Genomic DNA, 23836 nt, shown 5'->3' on the forward strand with positions numbered 1-23836 from the left:
CTTATTTATCAGGGTACACTGTGCTGTGAAGGAGACGGGTTTTATTTATTTATCGGGTTACACTGTGCTCTGAAGGGCACAGGTTTTATTTATTTATTGGTGTACAGTGTGCTGTGTAGGGGACAGGTTTTATTTATTTATTGGGGTACGGTGTGTTGTGAAGGGGACGGCTTTTATTTATGTATCAGGGTACACCGTGCTATGAAGGGGAGAGGATTTATTTATTTATTGTGGTACGGTGGCTGTGAAGGGGACGGGTTTTATTTATTTATCGGGGAACACTGTGCTGTGAAGGGGACAGGTTTTATTTATTTATTGGGGTACGGTGTGCTGTGCAGGGGACGAGTTTTATTTATTTATCGGGGTACACTGTGCTGTGTAGGGGCCGGGTTTGATTTATGTATCGGGGTACACTGTACTGTGAAGGGGACAGGTTTTATTTATTTATAGGGGTACGGTGTGCTGTGTAGGGGACGGGCTTTACTTGTTTATCGGGGTACGGTGTGTTGTGAAGGGGACGGGTTTTATTTATGTATCGGGGTACATTGTGTGTGAAGGGGACAGGTTTTATTTATTTATAGGGGTACGGTGTGCTGTGTAGGGGACGGGCTTTACTTGTTTATCGGGGTACGGTGTGTTGTGAAGGGGACGGGTTTTATTTATTTATCAGGGTACACCGTGCTATGAAGGAGACAGTATTTATTTATTTATTGGGGTACAGTGGCTGTGAAGGGGACGGGTTTTATTTATTTATTTGGGTACGGTGCGCTGTGCAGGGGATGGGTTTTATTTATTTATCGGGGAACACTGTGCTGTGAAGGGGACGGGTTTTATTTATTTATCGGGGTACACTGTGCTGTGAAGGGGACAGGTTTTATTTATTTATTTGGGTACGGTGTGCTGTGAAGGGGACGGGTTTTATTTATTTATCGGGGTACACTGTGCTGTGTAGGGGACGGGTTTTATTTATTTATTGGGGTACACTTTACTGTGAAGGGGATGGGTTTTGTTTATTTATCAGGGTACACTGTTCTGTGAAGAAGACAGGTTTTATTTAGTTATTGGGGTACGGCGTGCTGTGAAGGGGACTGGATTTATTTATTTATCAGGGTACACTGTGCTGTGAAGGGGACAGGTTTTATTTATTTATCGGGGTACACTGTGCTGTGAAGAGGACAGCTTTTATTTATTTATCGGGGTTCACTGTACTGTGAAGGGGACAGGTTTTATTTATTTATTGGGGTACACTGTGCTGTGAAGGGGACGGGTTTTATTTATTTATTGGGGTACACTGTGCTCTGAAGGGCACAGGTTTTATTTATTTATTGGGGTACGGTGTGTTGTGAAGGGGACAGGTTTTATTTATGTATCAGGGTACACCGTGCTATGAAGGGGACAGCATTTATTTATTTATTGGGGTACGGTGGCTGTGAAGGGGACGGGTTTTATTTATTTATCGGGGAACACTGTGCTGTGAAGGGGACGGGTTTTATTTATTTATTGGGGTACGATGTGCTGTGTAGGGGACGGGCTTTATTTATTTATTGGAGCATGGTGGCTGTGAAGGGGACGGGTTTTATTTATTTATCAGAGTACTCTGTGCTGTTATGGGGACGGGTTTTATTTATTTATCGGGGTATGGTGTGCTGTGAAGGGGACAGGTTTTATTTATTTATCGGGGTGGTCTGTGCTGTGAATGGTACGGGTTTTATTTATCAGGGTACACTGTGCTGTGAAGTGGACAGGTTTTATTTATTTATCAGAGTACACTGTGCTGTGAAGGGGACAAGTTTTATTTATTTATTGGGGTACACTGTACTGTGAAGGGGACAGGTTTTATTTATTTATTGGGGTACGGTGTGCTGTGTGGGGGACGGGTTTTATTTATTTATCAGGGTATGGTGTGCAGTGAAGGAGACAGATTTTATTTATTTATCGGGGTACACTGTACTGTGAAGGGGACGGGTTTTATTTATTTATTGGGGTACGATGTGCTGTGAAGGAGACAGGAGTTATTTATTTATCAGGGTACACTGTGCTGTGAAGGGGACGGGTTTTATTTATTTATCGGGTTACACTGTGCTCTGAAGGGCACAGGTTTTATTTATTTATTGGTGTACAGTGTGCTGTGTAGGGGACAGGTTTTATTTATTTATTGGGGTACGGTGTGTTGTGAAGGGGACGGCTTTTATTTATGTATCAGGGTACACCGTGCTATGAAGGGGAGAGGATTTATTTATTTATTGTGGTACGGTGGCTGTGAAGGGGACGGGTTTTATTTATTTATCGGGGAACACTGTGCTGTGAAGGGGACAGGTTTTATTTATTTATTGGGGTACGGTGTGCTGTGCAGGGGACGGGTTTTATTTATTTATCGGGGTACACTGTGCTGTGTAGGGGCCGGGTTTGATTTATGTATCGGGGTACACTGTACTGTGAAGGGGACAGGTTTTATTTATTTATTGGGGTACACTGTACTGTGAAGGGCATGGGTTTTGTTTATTTATCGGAGTACACTGTGCTGTGAAAGAGATGCGTGTTGTTTATTTATCGGGGTACACTGTGCTGTGAAGGGGACGGGTTTTATTTATTTATTGTACACTGTGCTGTGAAGGGGACAGGTTTTATTTATTTATCGGGGTACACTGTGCTGTGAAGGGGACAGGTTTTATTTATTTATTGGGGTACACTGTGCTGCGAAGGAGACTGGATTTATTTATTTATCGGGGTACACTGTGCTGTGAAGGGGACGGGGTTTTTTTATTTATCGGGGTGCACTGTACTGTGAAGGGGACAGGTTTTATTTGTTTATTGGGGTACACTGTGCTGTGAAGGGGACAGGTTTTATTTATTTATTGGGGTACGATGTGCTGTGAAGGAGACAGGAGTTATTTATTTATCAGGGTACAGTGTGCTGTGAAGGGGACGGGTTTTATTTATTTATTGGGGTACACTGTGCTCTGAAGGGCAAAGGTTTTATTTATTTATTGGGGTACGGTGTGCTGTGTAGGGGACAGGTTTTATTTATTTATCGGGGTGCACTGTACTGTGAAGGGGACAGGTTTTATTTATTTATTGGGGTACGATGTGCTGTGAAGGGGACAGGAGTTATTTATTTATCAGGGTACACTGTGCTGTGAAGGGGACGGGTTTTATTTATTTATCGGGGTACACTGTGCCGTGATGTGGATGTGATTTATTATTTATCGGGGTACATGGCTGTGAAGGGGACGAGTTTTATTTTTTATTGGGGTACACTGTACTGTGAAGGGGACGGGTTTTATTTATTTATCAGGGTACACTGTACTGTGAAGGGGATCGGTTTTGTTTATTTATCGGAGTACACTGTGCTGTGAAAGAGATGCCTGTTGTTTATTTATCGGAGTACACTGTACTGTGAAGGGGACAGGTTTTATTTATTTATTGGGGTACGATGTGCTGTGAAGGAGACAGGAGTTACTTATTTATCAGGGTACACTGTGCTGTGAAGGAGACGGGTTTTATTTATTTATCGGGTTACACTGTGCTCTGAAGGGCACAGGTTTTATTTATTTATTGGTGTACAGTGTGCTGTGTAGGGGACAGGTTTTATTTATTTATTGGGGTACGGTGTGTTGTGAAGGGGACGGCTTTTATTTATGTATCAGGGTACACCGTGCTATGAAGGGGAGAGGATTTATTTATTTATTGTGGTACGGTGGCTGTGAAGGGGACGGGTTTTATTTATTTATCGGGGAACACTGTGCTGTGAAGGGGACAGGTTTTATTTATTTATTGGGGTACGGTGTGCTGTGCAGGGGACGGGTTTTATTTATTTATCGGGGTACACTGTGCTGTGTAGGGGCCGGGTTTGATTTATGTATCGGGGTACACTGTACTGTGAAGGGGACAGGTTTTATTTATTTATTGGGGTACACTGTACTGTGAAGGGCATGGGTTTTGTTTATTTATCGGAGTACACTGTGCTGTGAAAGAGATGCGTGTTGTTTATTTATCGGGGTACACTGTGCTGTGAAGGGGACGGGTTTTATTTATTTATTGTACACTGTGCTGTGAAGGGGACAGGTTTTATTTATTTATCGGGGTACACTGTGCTGTGAAGGGGACAGGTTTTATTTATTTATTGGGGTACACTGTGCTGCGAAGGGGACTGGATTTATTTATTTATCAAGGTACACTGTGCTGTGAAGGGGACGGGGTTTTTTTATTTATCGGGGTGCACTGTACTGTAAAGGGGACAGGTTTTATTTGTTTATTGGGGTACACTGTGCTGTGAAGGGGACAGGTTTTATTTATTTATTGGGGTACGATGTGCTGTGAAGGAGACAGGAGTTATTTATTTATCAGGGTACACTGTGCTGTGAAGGGGACGGGTTTTATTTATTTATTGGAGTACACTGTGCTCTGAAGGGCAAAGGTTTTATTTATTTATTGGGGTACGGTGTGCTGTGTAGGGGACAGGTTTTATTTATTTATCGGTGTACGGTGTGCTGTGAAGGGGACAGGATTTATTTATTTATCGGGGTACACTGTGCTGTGAAGGGGACAGGATTTATTTATTTATCGGGGTACACTGTGCTGTGAAGGGGACAGGTTTTATATATTTATCGGGGTATGCTGTGCTGTGAAGGTGACGGGTTTTATTTATCAGGGTACACTGTGCTGTGAAGGAGACAGGTTTTATTTATTTATTGGGGTACCGTGTGCTGTGAAGGGGACTGGATTTATTTATTTATCGGGGTACACTGTGCTGTGAAGGGGATAGGTTTTATTTATTTATCGGGGTACACTGTACTGTGAAGGGGACGGGTTTTATTTATTTATCGGGGTGCACTGTACTGTGAAGGGGACGGGTTTTATTTATTTATCGGGGTGCACTGTACTGTGAAGGGGACGGGTTTTATTTATTTATCGGGGTATGATGTGCTGCGAAGGAGACAGGATTTATTTATTTATCGGGGTACACGGTGCTGTGAAGGGGACGGGTTTTATTTATCAAGGTACACTGTGCTGTGAAGGGGACAGGTTTTATTTATTTATTGGGGTACACTGTGCTGTGTAGGGGACGGGTTTGATATATGTATCGGGGTACACTGTACTGTGAAGGGGACAGGTTTTATTTATTTATTGGGGTACACTTTACTGTGAAGGGGATGGGTTTTGTTTATTTATCGGAGTACACTGTACTGTGGAAGAGATGCGTGTTGTTTATTTATCGGGGTATGCTGTGCTGTGAAGTGGACAGGATTTATTTATTTATCGGGGTACACTGTGCTGTGAAGTGGACGGGTTTTATTTATCAGGGTACACTGTGCTGTGTAGGGGACGGGTTTGATATATGTATCGGGGTACACTGTACTGTGAAGGGGACAGGTTTTATTTATTTATTGGGGTACCGTGTGCTGTGAAGGGGACTGGATTTATTTATTTATCGGGGTACACTGTGCTGTGAAGGGGATAGGTTTTATTTATTTATCGGGGTACACTGTACTGTGAAGGGGACGGGTTTTATTTATTTATCGGGGTGCACTGTACTGTGAAGGGGACGGGTTTTATTTATTTATCGGGGTGCACTGTACTGTGAAGGGGACGGGTTTTATTTATTTATCGGGGTGCACTGTACTGTGAAGGGGACGGGTTTTATTTATTTATCGGGGTATGGTGTGCTGCGAAGGAGACAGGATTTGTTTATTTATCGGGGTACACGGTGCTGTGAAGGGGACGGGTTTTATTTATCAAGGTACACTGTGCTGTGAAGGGGACTGGTTTTATTTATTTATTGGGGTACACTGTGCTGTGTAGGGGACGGGTTTGATATATGTATCGGGGTACACTGTACTGTGAAGGGGACAGGTTTTATTTATTTATTGGGGTACACTTTACTGTGAAGGGGATGGGTTTTGTTTATTTATCGGAGTACACTGTACTGTGGAAGAGATGCGTGTTGTTTATTTATCGGGGTACACTGTGCTGCGAAGGGGACTGGATTTATTTATTTATCGGGGTACACTGTGCTGTGAAGGGGACAGGTTTTATATATTTATCGGGGTATGCTGTGCTGTTATGGGGACGGGTTTTATTTATTTATCAGGGTATGGTGCGCTGTGAAGGGGACAGGTTTTATTCATTTACCGGGGTGCACTGTGCTGTGAAGGTGACGGGTTTTATTTATCAGGGTACACTGTGCTGTGAAGGAGACAGGTTTTATTTATTTATTGGGGTACCGTGTGCTGTGAAGGGGACTGGATTTATTTATTTATTGGGGTACGATGTGCTGTGAAGGAGACAGGAGTTATTTATTTATCGGGGAACACTGTGCTGTGAAGGGGACGGGTTTTATTTATTTATTGGGGTACGGTGTGCTGTGAAGGGGAGAGGATTTATTTATTTATTGTGGTACGGTGGCTGTGAAGGGGACGGGTTTTATTTATTTATCGGGGAACACTGTGCTGTGAAGGGGACAGGTTTTATTTATTTATTGGGGTACGGTGTGCTGTGCAGGGGACGGGTTTTATTTATTTATCGGGGTACACTGTGCTGTGTAGGGGCCGGGTTTGATTTATGTATCGGGGTACACTGTACTGTGAAGGGGACAGGTTTTATTTATTTATAGGGGTACGGTGTGCTGTGTAGGGGACGGGCTTTACTTGTTTATCGGGGTACGGTGTGTTGTGAAGGGGACGGGTTTTATTTATGTATCGGGGTACATTGTGTGTGAAGGGGACAGGTTTTATTTATTTATAGGGGTACGGTGTGCTGTGTAGGGGACGGGCTTTACTTGTTTATCGGGGTACGGTGTGTTGTGAAGGGGACGGGTTTTATTTATTTATCAGGGTACACCGTGCTATGAAGGAGACAGTATTTATTTATTTATTGGGGTACAGTGGCTGTGAAGGGGACGGGTTTTATTTATTTATTTGGGTACGGTGCGCTGTGCAGGGGATGGGTTTTATTTATTTATCGGGGAACACTGTGCTGTGAAGGGGACGGGTTTTATTTATTTATCGGGGTACACTGTGCTGTGAAGGGGACAGGTTTTATTTATTTATTTGGGTACAGTGTGCTGTGAAGGGGACGGGTTTTATTTATTTATCGGGGTACACTGTGCTGTGTAGGGGACGGGTTTTATTTATTTATTGGGGTACACTTTACTGTGAAGGGGATGGGTTTTGTTTATTTATCAGGGTACACTGTTCTGTGAAGAAGACAGGTTTTATTTAGTTATTGGGGTACGGCGTGCTGTGAAGGGGACTGGATTTATTTATTTATCAGGGTACACTGTGCTGTGAAGGGGACAGGTTTTATTTATTTATCGGGGTACACTGTGCTGTGAAGAGGACAGCTTTTATTTATTTATCGGGGTGCACTGTACTGTAAAGGGGACAGGTTTTATTTATTTATTGGGGTACACTGTGCTGTGAAGGGGACGGGTTTTATTTATTTATTGGGGTACACTGTGCTCTGAAGGGCACAGGTTTTATTTATTTATTGGGGTACGGTGTGTTGTGAAGGGGACAGGTTTTATTTATTTATCAGAGTACTCTGTGCTGTTATGGGGACGGGTTTTATTTATTTATCGGGGTATGGTGTGCTGTGAAGGGGACAGGTTTTATTTATTTATCGGGGTGGTCTGTGCTGTGAATGGTACGGGTTTTATTTATCAGGGTACACTGTGCTGTGAAGTGGACAGGTTTTATTTATTTATCAGAGTACACTGTGCTGTGAAGGGGACAAGTTTTATTTATTTATTGGGGTACACTGTACTGTGAAGGGGACAGGTTTTATTTATTTATTGGGGTACGGTGTGCTGTGTGGGGGACGGGTTTTATTTATTTATCAGGGTATGGTGTGCAGTGAAGGAGACAGATTTTATTTATTTATCGGGGTACACTGTACTGTGAAGGGGACGGGTTTTATTTATTTATTGGGGTACGATGTGCTGTGAAGGAGACAGGAGTTATTTATTTATCAGGGTACACTGTGCTGTGAAGGGGACGGGTTTTATTTATTTATCGGGTTACACTGTGCTCTGAAGGGCACAGGTTGTATTTATTTATTGGTGTACAGTGTGCTGTGTAGGGGACAGGTTTTATTTATTTATTGGGGTACGGTGTGTTGTGAAGGGGACGGCTTTTATTTATGTATCAGGGTACACCGTGCTATGAAGGGGAGAGGATTTATTTATTTATTGTGGTACGGTGGCTGTGAAGGGGACGGGTTTTATTTATTTATCGGGGAACACTGTGCTGTGAAGGGGACAGGTTTTATTTATTTATTGGGGTACGGTGTGCTGTGCAGGGGACGGGTTTTATTTATTTATCGGGGTACACTGTGCTGTGTAGGGGCCGGGTTTGATTTATGTATCGGGGTACACTGTACTGTGAAGGGGACAGGTTTTATTTATTTATTGGGGTACACTGTACTGTGAAGGGCATGGGTTTTGTTTATTTATCGGAGTACACTGTGCTGTGAAAGAGATGCGTGTTGTTTATTTATCGGGGTACACTGTGCTGTGAAGGGGACGGGTTTTATTTATTTATTGGGGTACGGTGTGCTGTGAAGGGGACAGGTTTTATTTATTTATCGGGGTACACTGTGCTGTGAAGGGGACAGGTTTTATTTATTTATTGGGGTACACTGTGCTGCGAAGGGGACTGGATTTATTTATTTATCGGGGTACACTGTGCTGTGAAGGGGACGGGGTTTTTTTATTTATCGGGGTGCACTGTACTGTGAAGGGGACAGGTTTTATTTGTTTATTGGGGTACACTGTGCTGTGAAGGGGACAGGTTTTATTTATTTATTGGGGTACGATGTGCTGTGAAGGAGACAGGAGTTATTTATTTATCAGGGTACAGTGTGCTGTGAAGGGGACGGGTTTTATTTATTTATTGGGGTACACTGTGCTCTGAAGGGCAAAGGTTTTATTTATTTATTGGGGTACGGTGTGCTGTGTAGGGGACAGGTTTTATTTATTTATCGGGGTGCACTGTACTGTGAAGGGGACAGGTTTTATTTATTTATTGGGGTACGATGTGCTGTGAAGGGGACAGGAGTTATTTATTTATCAGGGTACACTGTGCTGTGAAGGGGACGGGTTTTATTTATTTATCGGGGTACACTGTGCCGTGATGTGGATGTGATTTATTATTTATCGGGGTACATGGCTGTGAAGGGGACGAGTTTTATTTTTTATTGGGGTACACTGTACTGTGAAGGGGACGGGTTTTATTTATTTATCAGGGTACACTGTACTGTGAAGGGGATCGGTTTTGTTTATTTATCGGAGTACACTGTGCTGTGAAAGAGATGCCTGTTGTTTATTTATCGGAGTACACTGTACTGTGAAGGGGACAGGTTTTATTTATTTATCGGGGTACACTGTGCTGTGAAGGGGACATGTTTTATTTATTTATCGGGTTACAGTGTTCTGTGAAGGGGACGGGTTTTATTTATCTATCGTGGTAAACGGCTGTGAAGGGGCGGGTTTTATTTATTTATTGGGGTACACTGTACTGTGAAGGGGACAGGTTTTATTTATTTATCGGGGTACACTGTGCTGTGAAGGGGACGTGTTTTATTTATTTATTGGACTACGGTGTGCTGTGAAGGGGACTGGATTTATTTATTTATTGGGGTACACTGTGCTGTGAAGGGGACTGGTTTTATTTATTTATCGGGTTACACTGTGCTGTGAAGGGGACGGGTTTTATTTATTTATCGGGGTACACGGCTGTGAAGGGGGACAGGTTTTATTTATTTATCGGGGTTCACTGTGCTGTGATGTGGATGGGTTTTCTTTATTTATCGGGGTTCACTGTGCTGTTATGGGGACGGGTTTTATTTATTTATCAGGGTATGGTGCGCTGTGAAGGGGACAGGTTTTATTCATTTATCGGGGTGCACTGTGCTGTGAAGGTGACGGGTTTTATTTATCAGGGTACACTGTGCTGTGAAGGAGACAGGTTTTATTTATTTATTGGGGTACCGTGTGCTGTGAAGGGGACTGGATTTATTTATTTATCGGGGTACACTGTGCTGTGAAGGGGATAGGTTTTATTGATTTATCGGGGTACACTGTACTGTGAAGGGGACGGGTTTTATTTATTTATCGGGGTGCACTGTACTGTGAAGGGGACGGGTTTTATTTATTTATTGGGGTACGGTGTGCTGTGTAGGGGACAGGTTTTATTTATTTATCGGGGTATGGTGTGCTGTGAAGGAGACAGGATTTATTTATTTATCGGGGTACACGGTGCTGTGAAGGGGACGGGTTTTATTTATCAAGGTACACTGTGCTGTGAAGGGGACAGGTTTTATTTATTTATTGGGGTACACTGTGCTGTGTAGGGGACGGGTTTGATATATGTATCGGGGTACACTGTACTGTGAAGGGGACAGGTTTTATTTATTTATTGGGGTACACTTTACTGTGAAGGGGATGGGTTTTGTTTATTTATCGGAGTACACTGTACTGTGGAAGAGATGCGTGTTGTTTATTTATCGGGGTACACTGTGCTGTGAAGGGGACGGGTTTTATTTATTTATTGGGGTACGGTGTGCTGTGAAGGGGACAGGTTTTATTTATTTATCGGGGTACACTGTGCTGTGAAGGGGACAGGTTTTATTTATTTATCGGGGTAAACTGTGCTGTGAAGGGGACGGGTTTTATTTATTTATCGGGGTGCACTGTACTGTGAAGGGGACAGGTTTTATTTATTTATTGGGGTACGATGTGCTGTGAAGGAGACAGGAGTTATTTATTTATCAGGGTACACTGTGCTGTGAAGGAGACGGGTTTTATTTATTTATCGGGTTACACTGTGCTCTGAAGGGCACAGGTTTTATTTATTTATTGGTGTACAGTGTGCTGTGTAGGGGACAGGTTTTATTTATTTATTGGGGTACGGTGTGTTGTGAAGGGGACGGCTTTTATTTATGTATCAGGGTACACCGTGCTATGAAGGGGAGAGGATTTATTTATTTATTGTGGTACGGTGGCTGTGAAGGGGACGGGTTTTATTTATTTATCGGGGAACACTGTGCTGTGAAGGGGACAGGTTTTATTTATTTATTGGGGTACGGTGTGCTGTGCAGGGGACGGGTTTTATTTATTTATCGGGGTACACTGTGCTGTGTAGGGGCCGGGTTTGATTTATGTATCGGGGTACACTGTACTGTGAAGGGGACAGGTTTTATTTATTTATTGGGGTACACTGTACTGTGAAGGGCATGGGTTTTGTTTATTTATCGGAGTACACTGTGCTGTGAAAGAGATGCGTGTTGTTTATTTATCGGGGTACACTGTGCTGTGAAGGGGACGGGTTTTATTTATTTATTGTACACTGTGCTGTGAAGGGGACAGGTTTTATTTATTTATCGGGGTACACTGTGCTGTGAAGGGGACAGGTTTTATTTATTTATTGGGGTACACTGTGCTGCGAAGGGGACTGGATTTATTTATTTATCAAGGTACACTGTGCTGTGAAGGGGACAGGTTTTATTTATTTATTGGGGTACACTGTGCTGTGTAGGGGACGGGTTTGATATATGTATCGGGGTACACTGTACTGTGAAGGGGACAGGTTTTATTTATTTATTGGGGTACACTTTACTGTGAAGGGGATGGGTTTTGTTTATTTATCGGAGTACACTGTACTGTGGAAGAGATGCGTGTTGTTTATTTATCGGGGTACACTGTGCTGTGAAGGGGACGGGTTTTATTTATTTATTGGGGTACGGTGTGCTGTGAAGGGGACAGGTTTTATTTATTTATCGGGGTAAACTGTGCTGTGAAGGGGACGGGTTTTATTTATTTATCGGGGTGCACTGTACTGTGAAGGGGACAGGTTTTATTTATTTATTGGGGTACGATGTGCTGTGAAGGAGACAGGAGTTATTTATTTATCAGGGTACACTGTGCTGTGAAGGAGACGGGTTTTATTTATTTATCGGGTTACACTGTGCTCTGAAGGGCACAGGTTTTATTTATTTATTGGTGTACAGTGTGCTGTGTAGGGGACAGGTTTTATTTATTTATTGGGGTACGGTGTGTTGTGAAGGGGACGGCTTTTATTTATGTATCAGGGTACACCGTGCTATGAAGGGGAGAGGATTTATTTATTTATTGTGGTACGGTGGCTGTGAAGGGGACGGGTTTTATTTATTTATCGGGGAACACTGTGCTGTGAAGGGGACAGGTTTTATTTATTTATTGGGGTACGGTGTGCTGTGCAGGGGACGGGTTTTATTTATTTATCGGGGTACACTGTGCTGTGTAGGGGCCGGGTTTGATTTATGTATCGGGGTACACTGTACTGTGAAGGGGACAGGTTTTATTTATTTATTGGGGTACACTGTGCTGCGAAGGGGACTGGATTTATTTATTTATCAAGGTACACTGTGCTGTGAAGGGGACAGGTTTTATTTATTTATTGGGGTACACTGTGCTGTGTAGGGGACGGGTTTGATATATGTATCGGGGTACACTGTACTGTGAAGGGGACAGGTTTTATTTATTTATTGGGGTACACTTTACTGTGAAGGGGATGGGTTTTGTTTATTTATCGGAGTACACTGTACTGTGGAAGAGATGCGTGTTGTTTATTTATCGGGGTACACTGTGCTGTGAAGGGGACGGGTTTTATTTATTTATTGGGGTACGGTGTGCTGTGAAGGGGACAGGTTTTATTTATTTATCGGGGTACACTGTGCTGTGAAGGGGACAGGTTTTATTTATTTATCGGGGTAAACTGTGCTGTGAAGGGGACGGGTTTTATTTATTTATCGGGGTGCACTGTACTGTGAAGGGGACAGGTTTTATTTATTTATTGGGGTACGATGTGCTGTGAAGGAGACAGGAGTTATTTATTTATCAGGGTACACTGTGCTGTGAAGGAGACGGGTTTTATTTATTTATCGGGTTACACTGTGCTCTGAAGGGCACAGGTTTTATTTATTTATTGGTGTACAGTGTGCTGTGTAGGGGACAGGTTTTATTTATTTATTGGGGTACGGTGTGTTGTGAAGGGGACGGCTTTTATTTATGTATCAGGGTACACCGTGCTATGAAGGGGAGAGGATTTATTTATTTATTGTGGTACGGTGGCTGTGAAGGGGACGGGTTTTATTTATTTATCGGGGAACACTGTGCTGTGAAGGGGACAGGTTTTATTTATTTATTGGGGTACGGTGTGCTGTGCAGGGGACGGGTTTTATTTATTTATCGGGGTACACTGTGCTGTGTAGGGGCCGGGTTTGATTTATGTATCGGGGTACACTGTACTGTGAAGGGGACAGGTTTTATTTATTTATTGGGGTACACTGTACTGTGAAGGGCATGGGTTTTGTTTATTTATCGGAGTACACTGTGCTGTGAAAGAGATGCGTGTTGTTTATTTATCGGGGTACACTGTGCTGTGAAGGGGACGGGTTTTATTTATTTATTGTACACTGTGCTGTGAAGGGGACAGGTTTTATTTATTTATCGGGGTACACTGTGCTGTGAAGGGGACAGGTTTTATTTATTTATTGGGGTACACTGTGCTGCGAAGGGGACTGGATTTATTTATTTATCAAGGTACACTGTGCTGTGAAGGGGACGGGGTTTTTTTATTTATCGGGGTGCACTGTACTGTAAAGGGGACAGGTTTTATTTGTTTATTGGGGTACACTGTGCTGTGAAGGGGACAGGTTTTATTTATTTATTGGGGTACGATGTGCTGTGAAGGAGACAGGAGTTATTTATTTATCAGGGTACACTGTGCTGTGAAGGGGACGGGTTTTATTTATTTATTGGAGTACACTGTGCTCTGAAGGGTAAAGGTTTTATTTATTTATTGGGGTACGGTGTGCTGTGTAGGGGACAGGTTTTATTTATTTATCGGTGTACGGTGTGCTGTGAAGGGGACAGGATTTATTTATCAGGGTACACTGTGCTGTGAAGGAGACAGGTTTTATTTATTTATTGGGGTACCGTGTGCTGTGAAGGGGACTGGATTTATTTATTTATCGGGGTACACTGTGCTGTGAAGGGGATAGGTTTTATTTATTTATCGGGGTACACTGTACTGTGAAGGGGACGGGTTTTATTTATTTATCGGGGTGCACTGTACTGTGAAGGGGACGGGTTTTATTTATTTATTGGGGTACGGTGTGCTGTGTAGGGGACAGGTTTTATTTATTTATCGGGGTATGGTGTGCTGTGAAGGAGACAGGATTTATTTATTTATCGGGGTACACGGTGCTGTGAAGGGGACGGGTTTTATTTATCAAGGTACACTGTGCTGTGAAGGGGACAGGTTTTATTTATTTATTGGGGTACACTGTGCTGTGTAGGGGACGGGTTTGATATATGTATCGGGGTACACTGTACTGTGAAGGGGACAGGTTTTATTTATTTATTGGGGTACACTTTACTGTGAAGGGGATGGGTTTTGTTTATTTATCGGAGTACACTGTACTGTGGAAGAGATGCGTGTTGTTTATTTATCGGGGTACACTGTGCTGTGAAGGGGACGGGTTTTATTTATTTATTGGGGTACACTACTGTGAAGGGGACAGGTTTTATTTATTTATCGGGGTACACTGTGCTGTGAAGGGGACAGGTTTTATTTAGTTATTGGGGTACGGTGTGCTGTGAAGGGGACTGGATTTATTTATTTATCGGGGTACACTGTGCTGTGAAGGGGACAGGTTTTATTTATTTATCGGGGTAAACTGTGCTGTGAAGGGGACGGGTTTTATTTATTTATCAGGGTGCACTGTACTGTGAAGGGGACAGGTTTTATTTATTTATTGGGGTACGATGTGCTGTGAAGGAGACAGGAGTTATTTATTTATCAGGGTACACTGTGCTGTGAAGGGGACGGGTTTTATTTATTTATCGGGTTACACTGTGCTCTGAAGGGCACAGGTTTTATTTATTTATTGGTGTACAGTGTGCTGTGTAGGGGACAGGTTTTATTTATTTATTGGGGTACGGTGTGTTGTGAAGGGGACGGGTTTTATTTATGTATCAGGGTACACCGTGCTATGAAGGGGAGAGGATTTATTTATTTATTGTGGTACGGTGGCTGTGAAGGGGACGGGTTTTATTTATTTATCGGGGAACACTGTGCTGTGAAGGGGACAGGTTTTATTTATTTATTGGGGTACGGTGTGCTGTGCAGGGGACGGGTTTTATTTATTTATCGGGGTACACTGTGCTGTGTTGGGGCCGGGTTTGATTTATGTATCGGGGTACACTGTACTGTGAAGGGGACAGGTTTTATTTATTTATTGGGGTACACTGTACTGTGAAGGGCATGGGTTTTGTTTATTTATCGGAGTACACTGTGCTGTGAAAGAGATGCGTGTTGTTTATTTATCGGGGTACACTGTGCTGTGAAGGGGACGGGTTTTATTTATTTATTGTACACTGTGCTGTGAAGGGGACAGGTTTTATTTATTTATCGGGGTACACTGTGCTGTGAAGGGGACAGGTTTTATTTATTTATTGGGGTACACTGTGCTGCGAAGGGGACTGGATTTATTTATTTATCGGGGTACACTGTGCTGTGAAGTGGACGGGGTTTTTTTATTTATCGGGGTGCACTGTACTGTAAAGGGGACAGGTTTTATTTGTTTATTGGGGTACACTGTGCTGTGAAGGGGACAGGTTTTATTTATTTATTGGGGTACGATGTGCTGTGAAGGAGACAGGAGTTATTTATTTATCAGGGTACAGTGTGCTGTGAAGGGGACGGGTTTTATTTATTTATTGGGGTACACTGTGCTCTGAAGGGCAAAGGTTTTATTTATTTATTGGGGTACAGTGTGCTGTGAAGGGGACAGGTTTTATTTATTTATTTGGGTACCGTGTGCTGTGTAGGGGACGGGTTTTATTTATCAGGGTACACTGTGCTGTGAAGGAGACAGGTTTTATTTATTTATTGGGGTACCGTGTGCTGTGAAGGGGACTGGATTTATTTATTTATCGGGGTACACTGTGCTGTGAAGGGGATAGGTTTTATTTATTTATCGGGGTACACTGTACTGTGAAGGGGACGGGTTTTGTTTATCGGGGTGCACTGTACTGTGAAGGGGACGGGTTTTATTTATTTATTGGGGTACGGTGTGCTGTGTAGGGGACAGGTTTTATTTATTTATCGGGGTACGGTGTGCTGTGAAGGAGACAGGATTTATTTATTTATCGGGGTACACGGTGCTGTGAAGGGGACAGGTTTTATTTATTTATTGGGGTACGGTGTGCTGTGTAGGGGACAGGTTTTATTTATTTATCGGGGTACGGTGTGCTGTGAAGGAGACAGGATTTATTTATTTATCGGGGTACACGGTGCTGTGAAGGGGACGGGTTTTTTTTATTTATTTATCAGGGTACACTGTACTGTGAAGTGGACAGGTTTTATTTATATATTTGGGTACCGTGTGCTGTGTAGGGGATGGATTTTATATATTTATCGGGGTATGCTGTGCTGTGAAGGGGACAGGTTTTATTTATTTATCGGGGAACACTGTGCTGTGAAGGGGACGGGTTTTATTTATCAAGGTACACTGTGCTGTGAAGGGGACAGGTTTTATTTATTTATTGGGGTACACTGTGCTGTGTAGGGGACGGGTTTTATTTATTTATCAGGGTACAGTGTGGTGTAACGGAGACAGGTTTTATTTATTTATTGCAGTACGGTATGCTGTGTAGGGGACGGGCTTTATTTATTTATTGGGGTACGGTGGCTGTGAAGGCGACGGGTTTTAATTATTTATTGGGGTACGGTGTGCTGTGCAGGGGGTGGGTGCTATTTATTTATCGGGGTACACTGCTGAGTAGGGGATGGGTTTTATTTATCTATCGGGGTACACTGTGCTGTGAAGGGGACGAGTTTTATTTATTTATCGGGGTACACTGTGCTGTGAAGGGGACAGGTTTTATTTATTTATTGGGGTACACTGTGCTGTGAAGGGGACGAGTTTTATTTTTTTATCGGGTTACACTGTGCTGTGAAGGGGACGGGTTTTATTTATTTATCGGGGTACACTGTACTGTGAAGGGGACGGGTTTTATTTATTTATCGAGGTACTCTGTGCTGTGAAGGGGACAGCTTTTATTTATTTATCAGGGTACACTGTGCTGTGAAGCGGATGCATTTAATTTATTTATCGGGGTGCACTGTTCTGTGAAGGGTACGGGCTTTCTTTATTTATCGGGGTACACTGTGCTGTGAAGGGGGTGGGTTTTATTTATTTATCAGGGCACACTGTGCTCTGAAGGGGATGGGTTTATTTATGTATCGGGATGCACTGTGCTGTGAAGGGGATGGGTTTTATTTATCAGGGTGCACTGTTCTGTGAAGGGGACGGGCTTTCTTTATTTATCCTGGTACACTGTGCTGTGAAGGGGTTGGGTTTTATTTATTTATCAGGGCACACTGTGCTCTGAAGGGGATGGGTTTATTTATTTATCGGGGTGCACTGTGCTGTGAAGGGGATGGGTTTTATTTATCAGGGTACACTGTGCTGTGAAGGGGACGGGTTTTATTTATTTATCGGTGTACGGTGTGCTGTGAAGGGGATGGGTTTTATTTATCTGTCGGTGTACACTGTGCTGTGAAGGGGACAGGATTTATTTATTTATCGGGGTAGACTGTGCTGTGAAGGGGACGGGTTTTATTTATTTATCGGGATACACTGTGCTGTGAAGGGGCGGGTTTTATTTATTTATTGGGGTACGATGTGCTGTGTAGGGGACGGGCTTTATTTATTTATCAGGGTACACTGTGCTGTGAAGGGGATGGGTTTTATTTATTTATCAGGGTACACTATGCTGTGAAGGGGACGGGTTTTATTTATCGGGGTACACTGTGCTGTGAAGGGGATGGGTTTTATTTATTTATTGGGGTACAGTGCTTCATTGGTACTTTTGACCCTTCAAGCTCAATGGCCCTGCAACTCCTGATGTAACCATAGCCTACTCTGAGGACTCTTTACAAGGACCTGTACGTCTTTGGACAGTGGGAGAAAACCAGAGTATCCATAGCAAACCCATGTAGTCACGGCGAGAACGTACAAACTCCTTACGGCAGTGGCTGCAATTGTTGCTGAATGCCGGTGCTGTGGAACAGTTGTGGCCCAGGCTGTGCAGTGATCCTAGCACAGGGCGTCAGTTTTCAGCCCTGGGTTGCTGGGTGACTGTGCAGGATGAACCCCTACCCCAGTAACATTGGACCCTTCCTTGCCAGCCTACTCTCCGAACTCACGGCCTGCAGCGAGGCAGAGTTTCCGAAAAAGGTGAACGAGTTTGCTGCCCAACTTGCCCTGGTTCCCTGCCCCCCACCTGGATCTCTCCATCTGGTAAGATCGACATTCCAAAACTGGTTTTGTGTGTGTGTGTGTGTGTTTTGTGTCTGTCTGTATATAGTTTGTGCATAGCTGTGTGTAAAGGGTGTGAGTGTGTGTGTGTGTCCATATAGGGGTGTGTATTGTGTGGGTGTTTGTGGACAGCAGACATCCCATCTCTCCCAGAAGTTCCGGGAGTCTCCCGCATGTTAATAGTGGCTCCCTGATGCTCACAAATTATATACAATATCCCGGAAATCAATTTTTTTGAGAACAAGAGAGAGAGAGCGCAAGAGAGAGCAAGAGAGCAAGCGCGCCATGGCAGAGAGTTCCAAAAAGAGAAAATATAAAATGTACATCACCCCAGTCTACACTAAAGTGTACCCCTGCCTAATAGGGGTCAAAAATAATGACAGTGTTGCTCGCTGCACTGTTTGCAACAGTGACTTTTCTATTTCCATGGTGGGTTAAGACTGTAAAAGACATGTTGAGGTGAGTTTAACAGGTGTCATTCGTTCATTAGCATAGCTAACGTTATTTAAACTAGCTGGCTAGCTGCTAAGGAGCTACTCTATTGCAGACATCCCACCTCTCCCGGAAGTTCCGGGAGTCTCCTGCAAATTGATGGTGCTACCTCCCTGAAGTGAATTCTTGCAGGGTGGGATGTCTGGGACAGGAAGTGTGAGTATGAATATTAGTGGTGTGGACAGGAGAGCTGTGTGTCTGTGCTGTGTGTATTGGGTGTGTGTATACGTGGCGTGCATGTGACTGTGAAAATGTGTATTGTGGGTTCTATTCGTACCAACCACCTCCTCCTCTCCCCTTCTCCCCCTCCCCACTCCACTCCCTTGCCCTTCCCCTTCTCCCTGCCCCAGGCTGCCCCAGACCACTGATATTTCCCTCTCTCCACATGACTGGACCCCTGTGCACTCAGAGTTTTGAACTGGGGCCTTTGAACATCGTGCTTCCACCTCCTGAGAATGTGGGCTGTCCGGTCATCGACATCGGTCTGCACCTCCCATTCCTCTGCTTCAGCCCCGAGACCATCCTGCAGGTAACGGTACATTAAGTGTGTGGCTGTGTGCATGTTTTGTGTCCTTGTTTTGTTTTGTATGGGGTTGAGCATGCAGTCAGACAGTTAATTGTGTTGTTCCTGACCCACATTGACCTCCCCAACCCATCTTGTCCCTCCCTCCTACCCCTCTCCTCGCTCCCTCCCCTCATCACTCCAACTCCTCTCTATTCCACCTCCCCTCAACCCCTCCACCCCTCTCATCCCCCTCATCTCTGCTCTGACCCTCTCTATTCCACCACCCCTCACCGCATCCCCTTTTCCCCCTCCCTCATCATCAGAGGGAGGGAAGGAACTGTCGATATTTCAAGTCATGCCCCTGCCCAAATTCAGCACAGTATTGTGGGCTGAACGATCTCTCTTTGCTGTACGGTTCTGTTTACCTTCCCCCCCTCCCCCGATGCTGCTGGAGCCCCTGAGTTCCCATGGCAGATTGTGTGTTGCCCCATGATTCCTGGTGTCTCTCTGTCTCCCTGTCTGTGGAAGTTTGCTGTGCATTCAGTGGCTTCAGCTCCCCAGAGGAGAGAGGTGGTCACGTGGATGCAGGACAGGCCATCCGAGATATTAACACCCAGGAACGTGAAACTGCTGGCCCTCTGTGCCTCTGACCCACCACTGGGCCGGACGCAGATTCTCCCTTCTGCAGCCACTCACAAGGTGTTCTGGCACGGGACTGTGTGCTGGCTCATTGCCCACTGCCCCATGTTTCCTCCCCCTCCACAACTACTCATCACCCCACCCTTCTCCAGAACCACAGCAGGTTTTCTATTTCCACCCTGCCTATTGACATCATTCTGCATTCCAGAATGTTCCTTCCCACCACTTGGACCCTATGGGAGGCAAGTGCAGAAATCCTGAATGACAGGGAAGCTGCCAAGGATTGGAGGATAGCTAATGATGTTCCACTGTTTTAAAAAATCTCCAATGTAAACTAGGAAATTATAGGCTGATGAGAAAGTGGGAAAGTTTTTGGAAGGTATTCTAAGGAACCAGATATATGAGTATTTGGATAGAGAGGGACTCATTAGGAATGGTCAGCATGGCTTTGTGTGTGGTAAGTAGTGTCTAACCAATCTTACAGAGTTTTTGAGGAGGTTAGCAGGAAAGTGGGTGAAGGCAAGGCTGTGGATGTTGTCTACATGGATTTTAGTAAGACATTTGGCAAAGTCCCGCATTGGTGGCTGGTGGAGAAAGTTCAGTCATCGGCATTAAAGATGAGGTAGTAAATTGGATTAGACATTGGCTTTGTGGGCCAAGCCAGAGAGTGGTAGTAGATGGTTCCCGCCCTGACTGGAGGCCTGTGACTAGTGGAGTGCCACAGAGATCGGTGCTGGATTCTTTGCTGTTTCTCATCTCTATCAATGATCTGGGTTATGATGTGGTTAACTGGATCGGCAATTTTGCGGATGACACCAAGATCGGGAGTGTAGTGGACAGCAAGGAAGGCTATCAGGGCTTGCAGAGGGATCTGGACCAGCTGGAAAAATGGCAGATGGAATTTTAGTCTGATAAGTGTGAGATGTTGCACTTCAGTAGGACCAGCCAGGGGAAGTGTTACACAGTGAATGGTAGGGCACCGAGGAATGTGGTAGAACAAAGGGATCTGGGAATACAGGTCCATAATTCATTGACAGTGGCATCATAGGTAGATGGGGTCACAAAGAAAGCCTTTGGTACATTGACCTTCATAAATCAAACTGTTGAGTACAGAAGATGGGACGTTGAAGTTGTATAAGACGTTGGTGAGGTCTAATTTGGAGCATTGTGTGTCATCAAGGATGTAATGTTGAGACTTTATAAAGCACTGGTGAGACCTCACTTGGAGTTTTGTGAGCAGTTTTGGGCTCCTTATCTGAGAAAGGGTGCGCTGAAACCGGAGAGGATTTAAAGGAGGTTCACGAAAATGATTCCAGGATTGTATAGTGTGTCATATGAAGAGCATTTGATGGTTCTAGGCCTGTATTCACTAGAATTCAGAAGAATGAGGGATGACCTCATTGAAACCTATCAAATGGTGGAAGGCCTTGACAGAGTAGACGTGGAGGATGTTTCCTATAGTGGGAGAGTCTTAAAACCAGAGGACACAACCACGGAATACAGGGACATCCTTTTAGAATGGAGATGAGGAGGAATTTCTTTAGCCAGAGAGTGGTGAATCTTTGGAATTCATTGCCAAAGATGGCTGTGGAGGCCAAGTCTTTATGTATATTTAAGGCAGAGGTTGATAGATTCTTGATTGGTCAGGGCAAGAAGGGATACTGAGAGAAAGCAGGAGATGGGGCTGAAAGGAAAATTGGATCTGCTATGATGGATTGGAGGAGCAGACTCGATGAGCCAAATGGCTTAATTCTGTTCCTATATCTTATGGTCTTATGGTTTTGGTCACCTACTTATAGGAAAGATGTAAACAAGATTGAAAGAGTGCAGAGAAAATTTACAAGGATATTGCTGTGTTTGGTGGACCTGAGTTATAAGGAAAGATTGAATAGGTTCGGGCTGTATTCATTAGAATGTAGAAGATTGAGAAGAGATTTGATAGAGGTATACAAAATTATGAGGGGTATAGATAGGGTAAATGCAAAGCAGGCTTTTACCACTAAGGTTAGGCGGGACTACAACCCAAGGTCATGGGTTAGTGGTGAAGGCTGAAGTTTTAAGGGGAACATGAGGAGAAACTTCTTCACTCAGGGTGGTGAGAGTGCGGAACGAGCTGCCAGCACAGGTGGTACATGCTAGCTTGATTTCAACATTTAAGAGAAGTTTGGATAGTACATGGATGGTAGGGGTATGGAGAGCTATGGTCTGGGTGCAGGTCGATGGGAATAGGTAGTTTAAATGGTTTCATCATGGACTAGATGGGCTGAAGGGCCTGTTTTTTGCTGTACTTCTCTATGGCTCTATGACCATGAGGCATGGCTAGAAAAATGTCTTAATCTTAGACACTGCATAGTGCCCCTGTGACTGTTCCTCTTAATAATCAGTATGCTGCTTTGGATACCATTGAGGGCATCGACCTGCCAGGGAGAAGCCACCGTGACCAGGTCTCTGGCACTGAGGCCCAGAAGGGAAGGGGAAAAACTGCAATAACGATAGGAGTTTTCATAGTGAGAGAAGTGAACAAGGGATTCTGTGGACGCGACAGAGACCCCCGATGGTATGTTCCCCCCAGGTACCAGGGTCAGGGACATCTCTGATCATATCCACAGCATATTAAAGGGGGACAGTGAGCATCCAGAAGTCACCAATGCCATAGGTTAGAAATGGGAGGAGGTCCTGAAGAGAGAGTTTAGGGAAACAGGTTGAAAACTAAAAAGCAGGACCTCCAGGATAGTAATCTCTGGATTGCTGCCTGTGCCATGTGCCAGTGAGGATAAGAATAGGATGATTTGGCAGGTGAATTTGTGGCTAACAAACTGGTGCAGGGAGCAGGGTTTCAGATTTCTGGATCATTGGGATCTCTTCTGGCAAAGGTATATCCTGTACAAAAAGGATGGGTTGCCCCTGAACCTGATGGGACCACTAGAACTTTTAGGGAGGGTTTAAGGTAATTTGTCTGGGGAATGGGAACAAGCGTGACAGGGCTGTGAATGGGGCTGTTGTTTTACAAGCAGAGGCAGTGAGACTGTCAGGAGAGTAGGCTGATGGTAGGGCAAAATTACAGTCAGTAGGATGAGCTGAAGTGTAACATGGGGACAAATACGAAAAGGGTGACAAATGCAGGACTGAAAGTGTTATATTTGAATGCATGCAGTGTATGGAATAAGGTAGGTTATCTTGTAGTGCATTTAGAGATTGGCATGTATGACGTTGTGGGCACCATTGAACAGACAGGCAGGTAGGCAGAGGGAGCGGCGTGGCTCTGTTGGTAAAAAAAAATCCAATCCTTAGACAATGGTGACATAGGATCAAAAAATGTAGAATCCTTGTGGGTACAGTTAACCTTGTGTAACAAGACCCTGGTGGGAACTCTGTACAGGCTTCTGCACAGTGGCAAAGATGTGGACTACAAATTACAACAGGAGACGAAAAGGTATGTAAAATGGGTGGAGTCACATCAGTCATAGTGGATTTCAATATGCAGGCAGATTGAAAAATCAGGTTGGTGCTGGATGCCAAGAGAGAGAATTTGCAGAATGCCTACGAGATGACTTTTTAGAGCAGTTTGTAGTTGAACCCATTAGGGAATCAGCTGTTCTGGATAGGGTGTTCTATAATGACCAGATTTGATTAGAGAGCTTAAGGTAAAAGAACCCTTAGGAGACAGTGATCGTAATATGATAGAATTCACCCTGCAATTTGCAAGGGATAAGACAAAGTCAGGTGTATCAGCATTACAGTGGAGTAAAGGGAATTATAGAGGCATGAGAAAGGAGCTGGCCAAAATTGATTGGAAGGGGACACTAGCAGGGATGACGGCAGAGAGGCAATAGG

At 44.1% G+C, this 23836-nt stretch overlaps 1 protein-coding gene across 7 annotated transcripts in view; it reads left to right on the forward strand.

Annotated features, from left to right (window-relative positions):
* LOC140188363 (DENN domain-containing protein 3-like) overlaps window positions 1–23836 on the forward strand; it is a 180098-nt gene that overhangs the window by 75786 nt on the left and 80476 nt on the right. For 5 of the 7 annotated variants that reach the window (XM_072244564.1, XM_072244590.1, XM_072244578.1 and 2 more), the window contains 2 exons: window positions 18237–18348; window positions 19268–19393. In XM_072244564.1, coding sequence (XP_072100665.1) covers window positions 18237–18348; window positions 19268–19393 — 238 coding nt within the window. The remainder of the gene's footprint in view (window positions 1–18236; window positions 18349–19267; window positions 19394–23836) is intronic. The other 2 variants (XM_072244574.1, XM_072244582.1) reach the window with 1 other exon arrangement.

This window comes from Mobula birostris, chromosome 2, assembly GCF_030028105.1.
Source record: "Mobula birostris isolate sMobBir1 chromosome 2, sMobBir1.hap1, whole genome shotgun sequence".
NCBI classification, from domain to species: Eukaryota; Metazoa; Chordata; class Chondrichthyes; order Myliobatiformes; family Myliobatidae; genus Mobula; species Mobula birostris.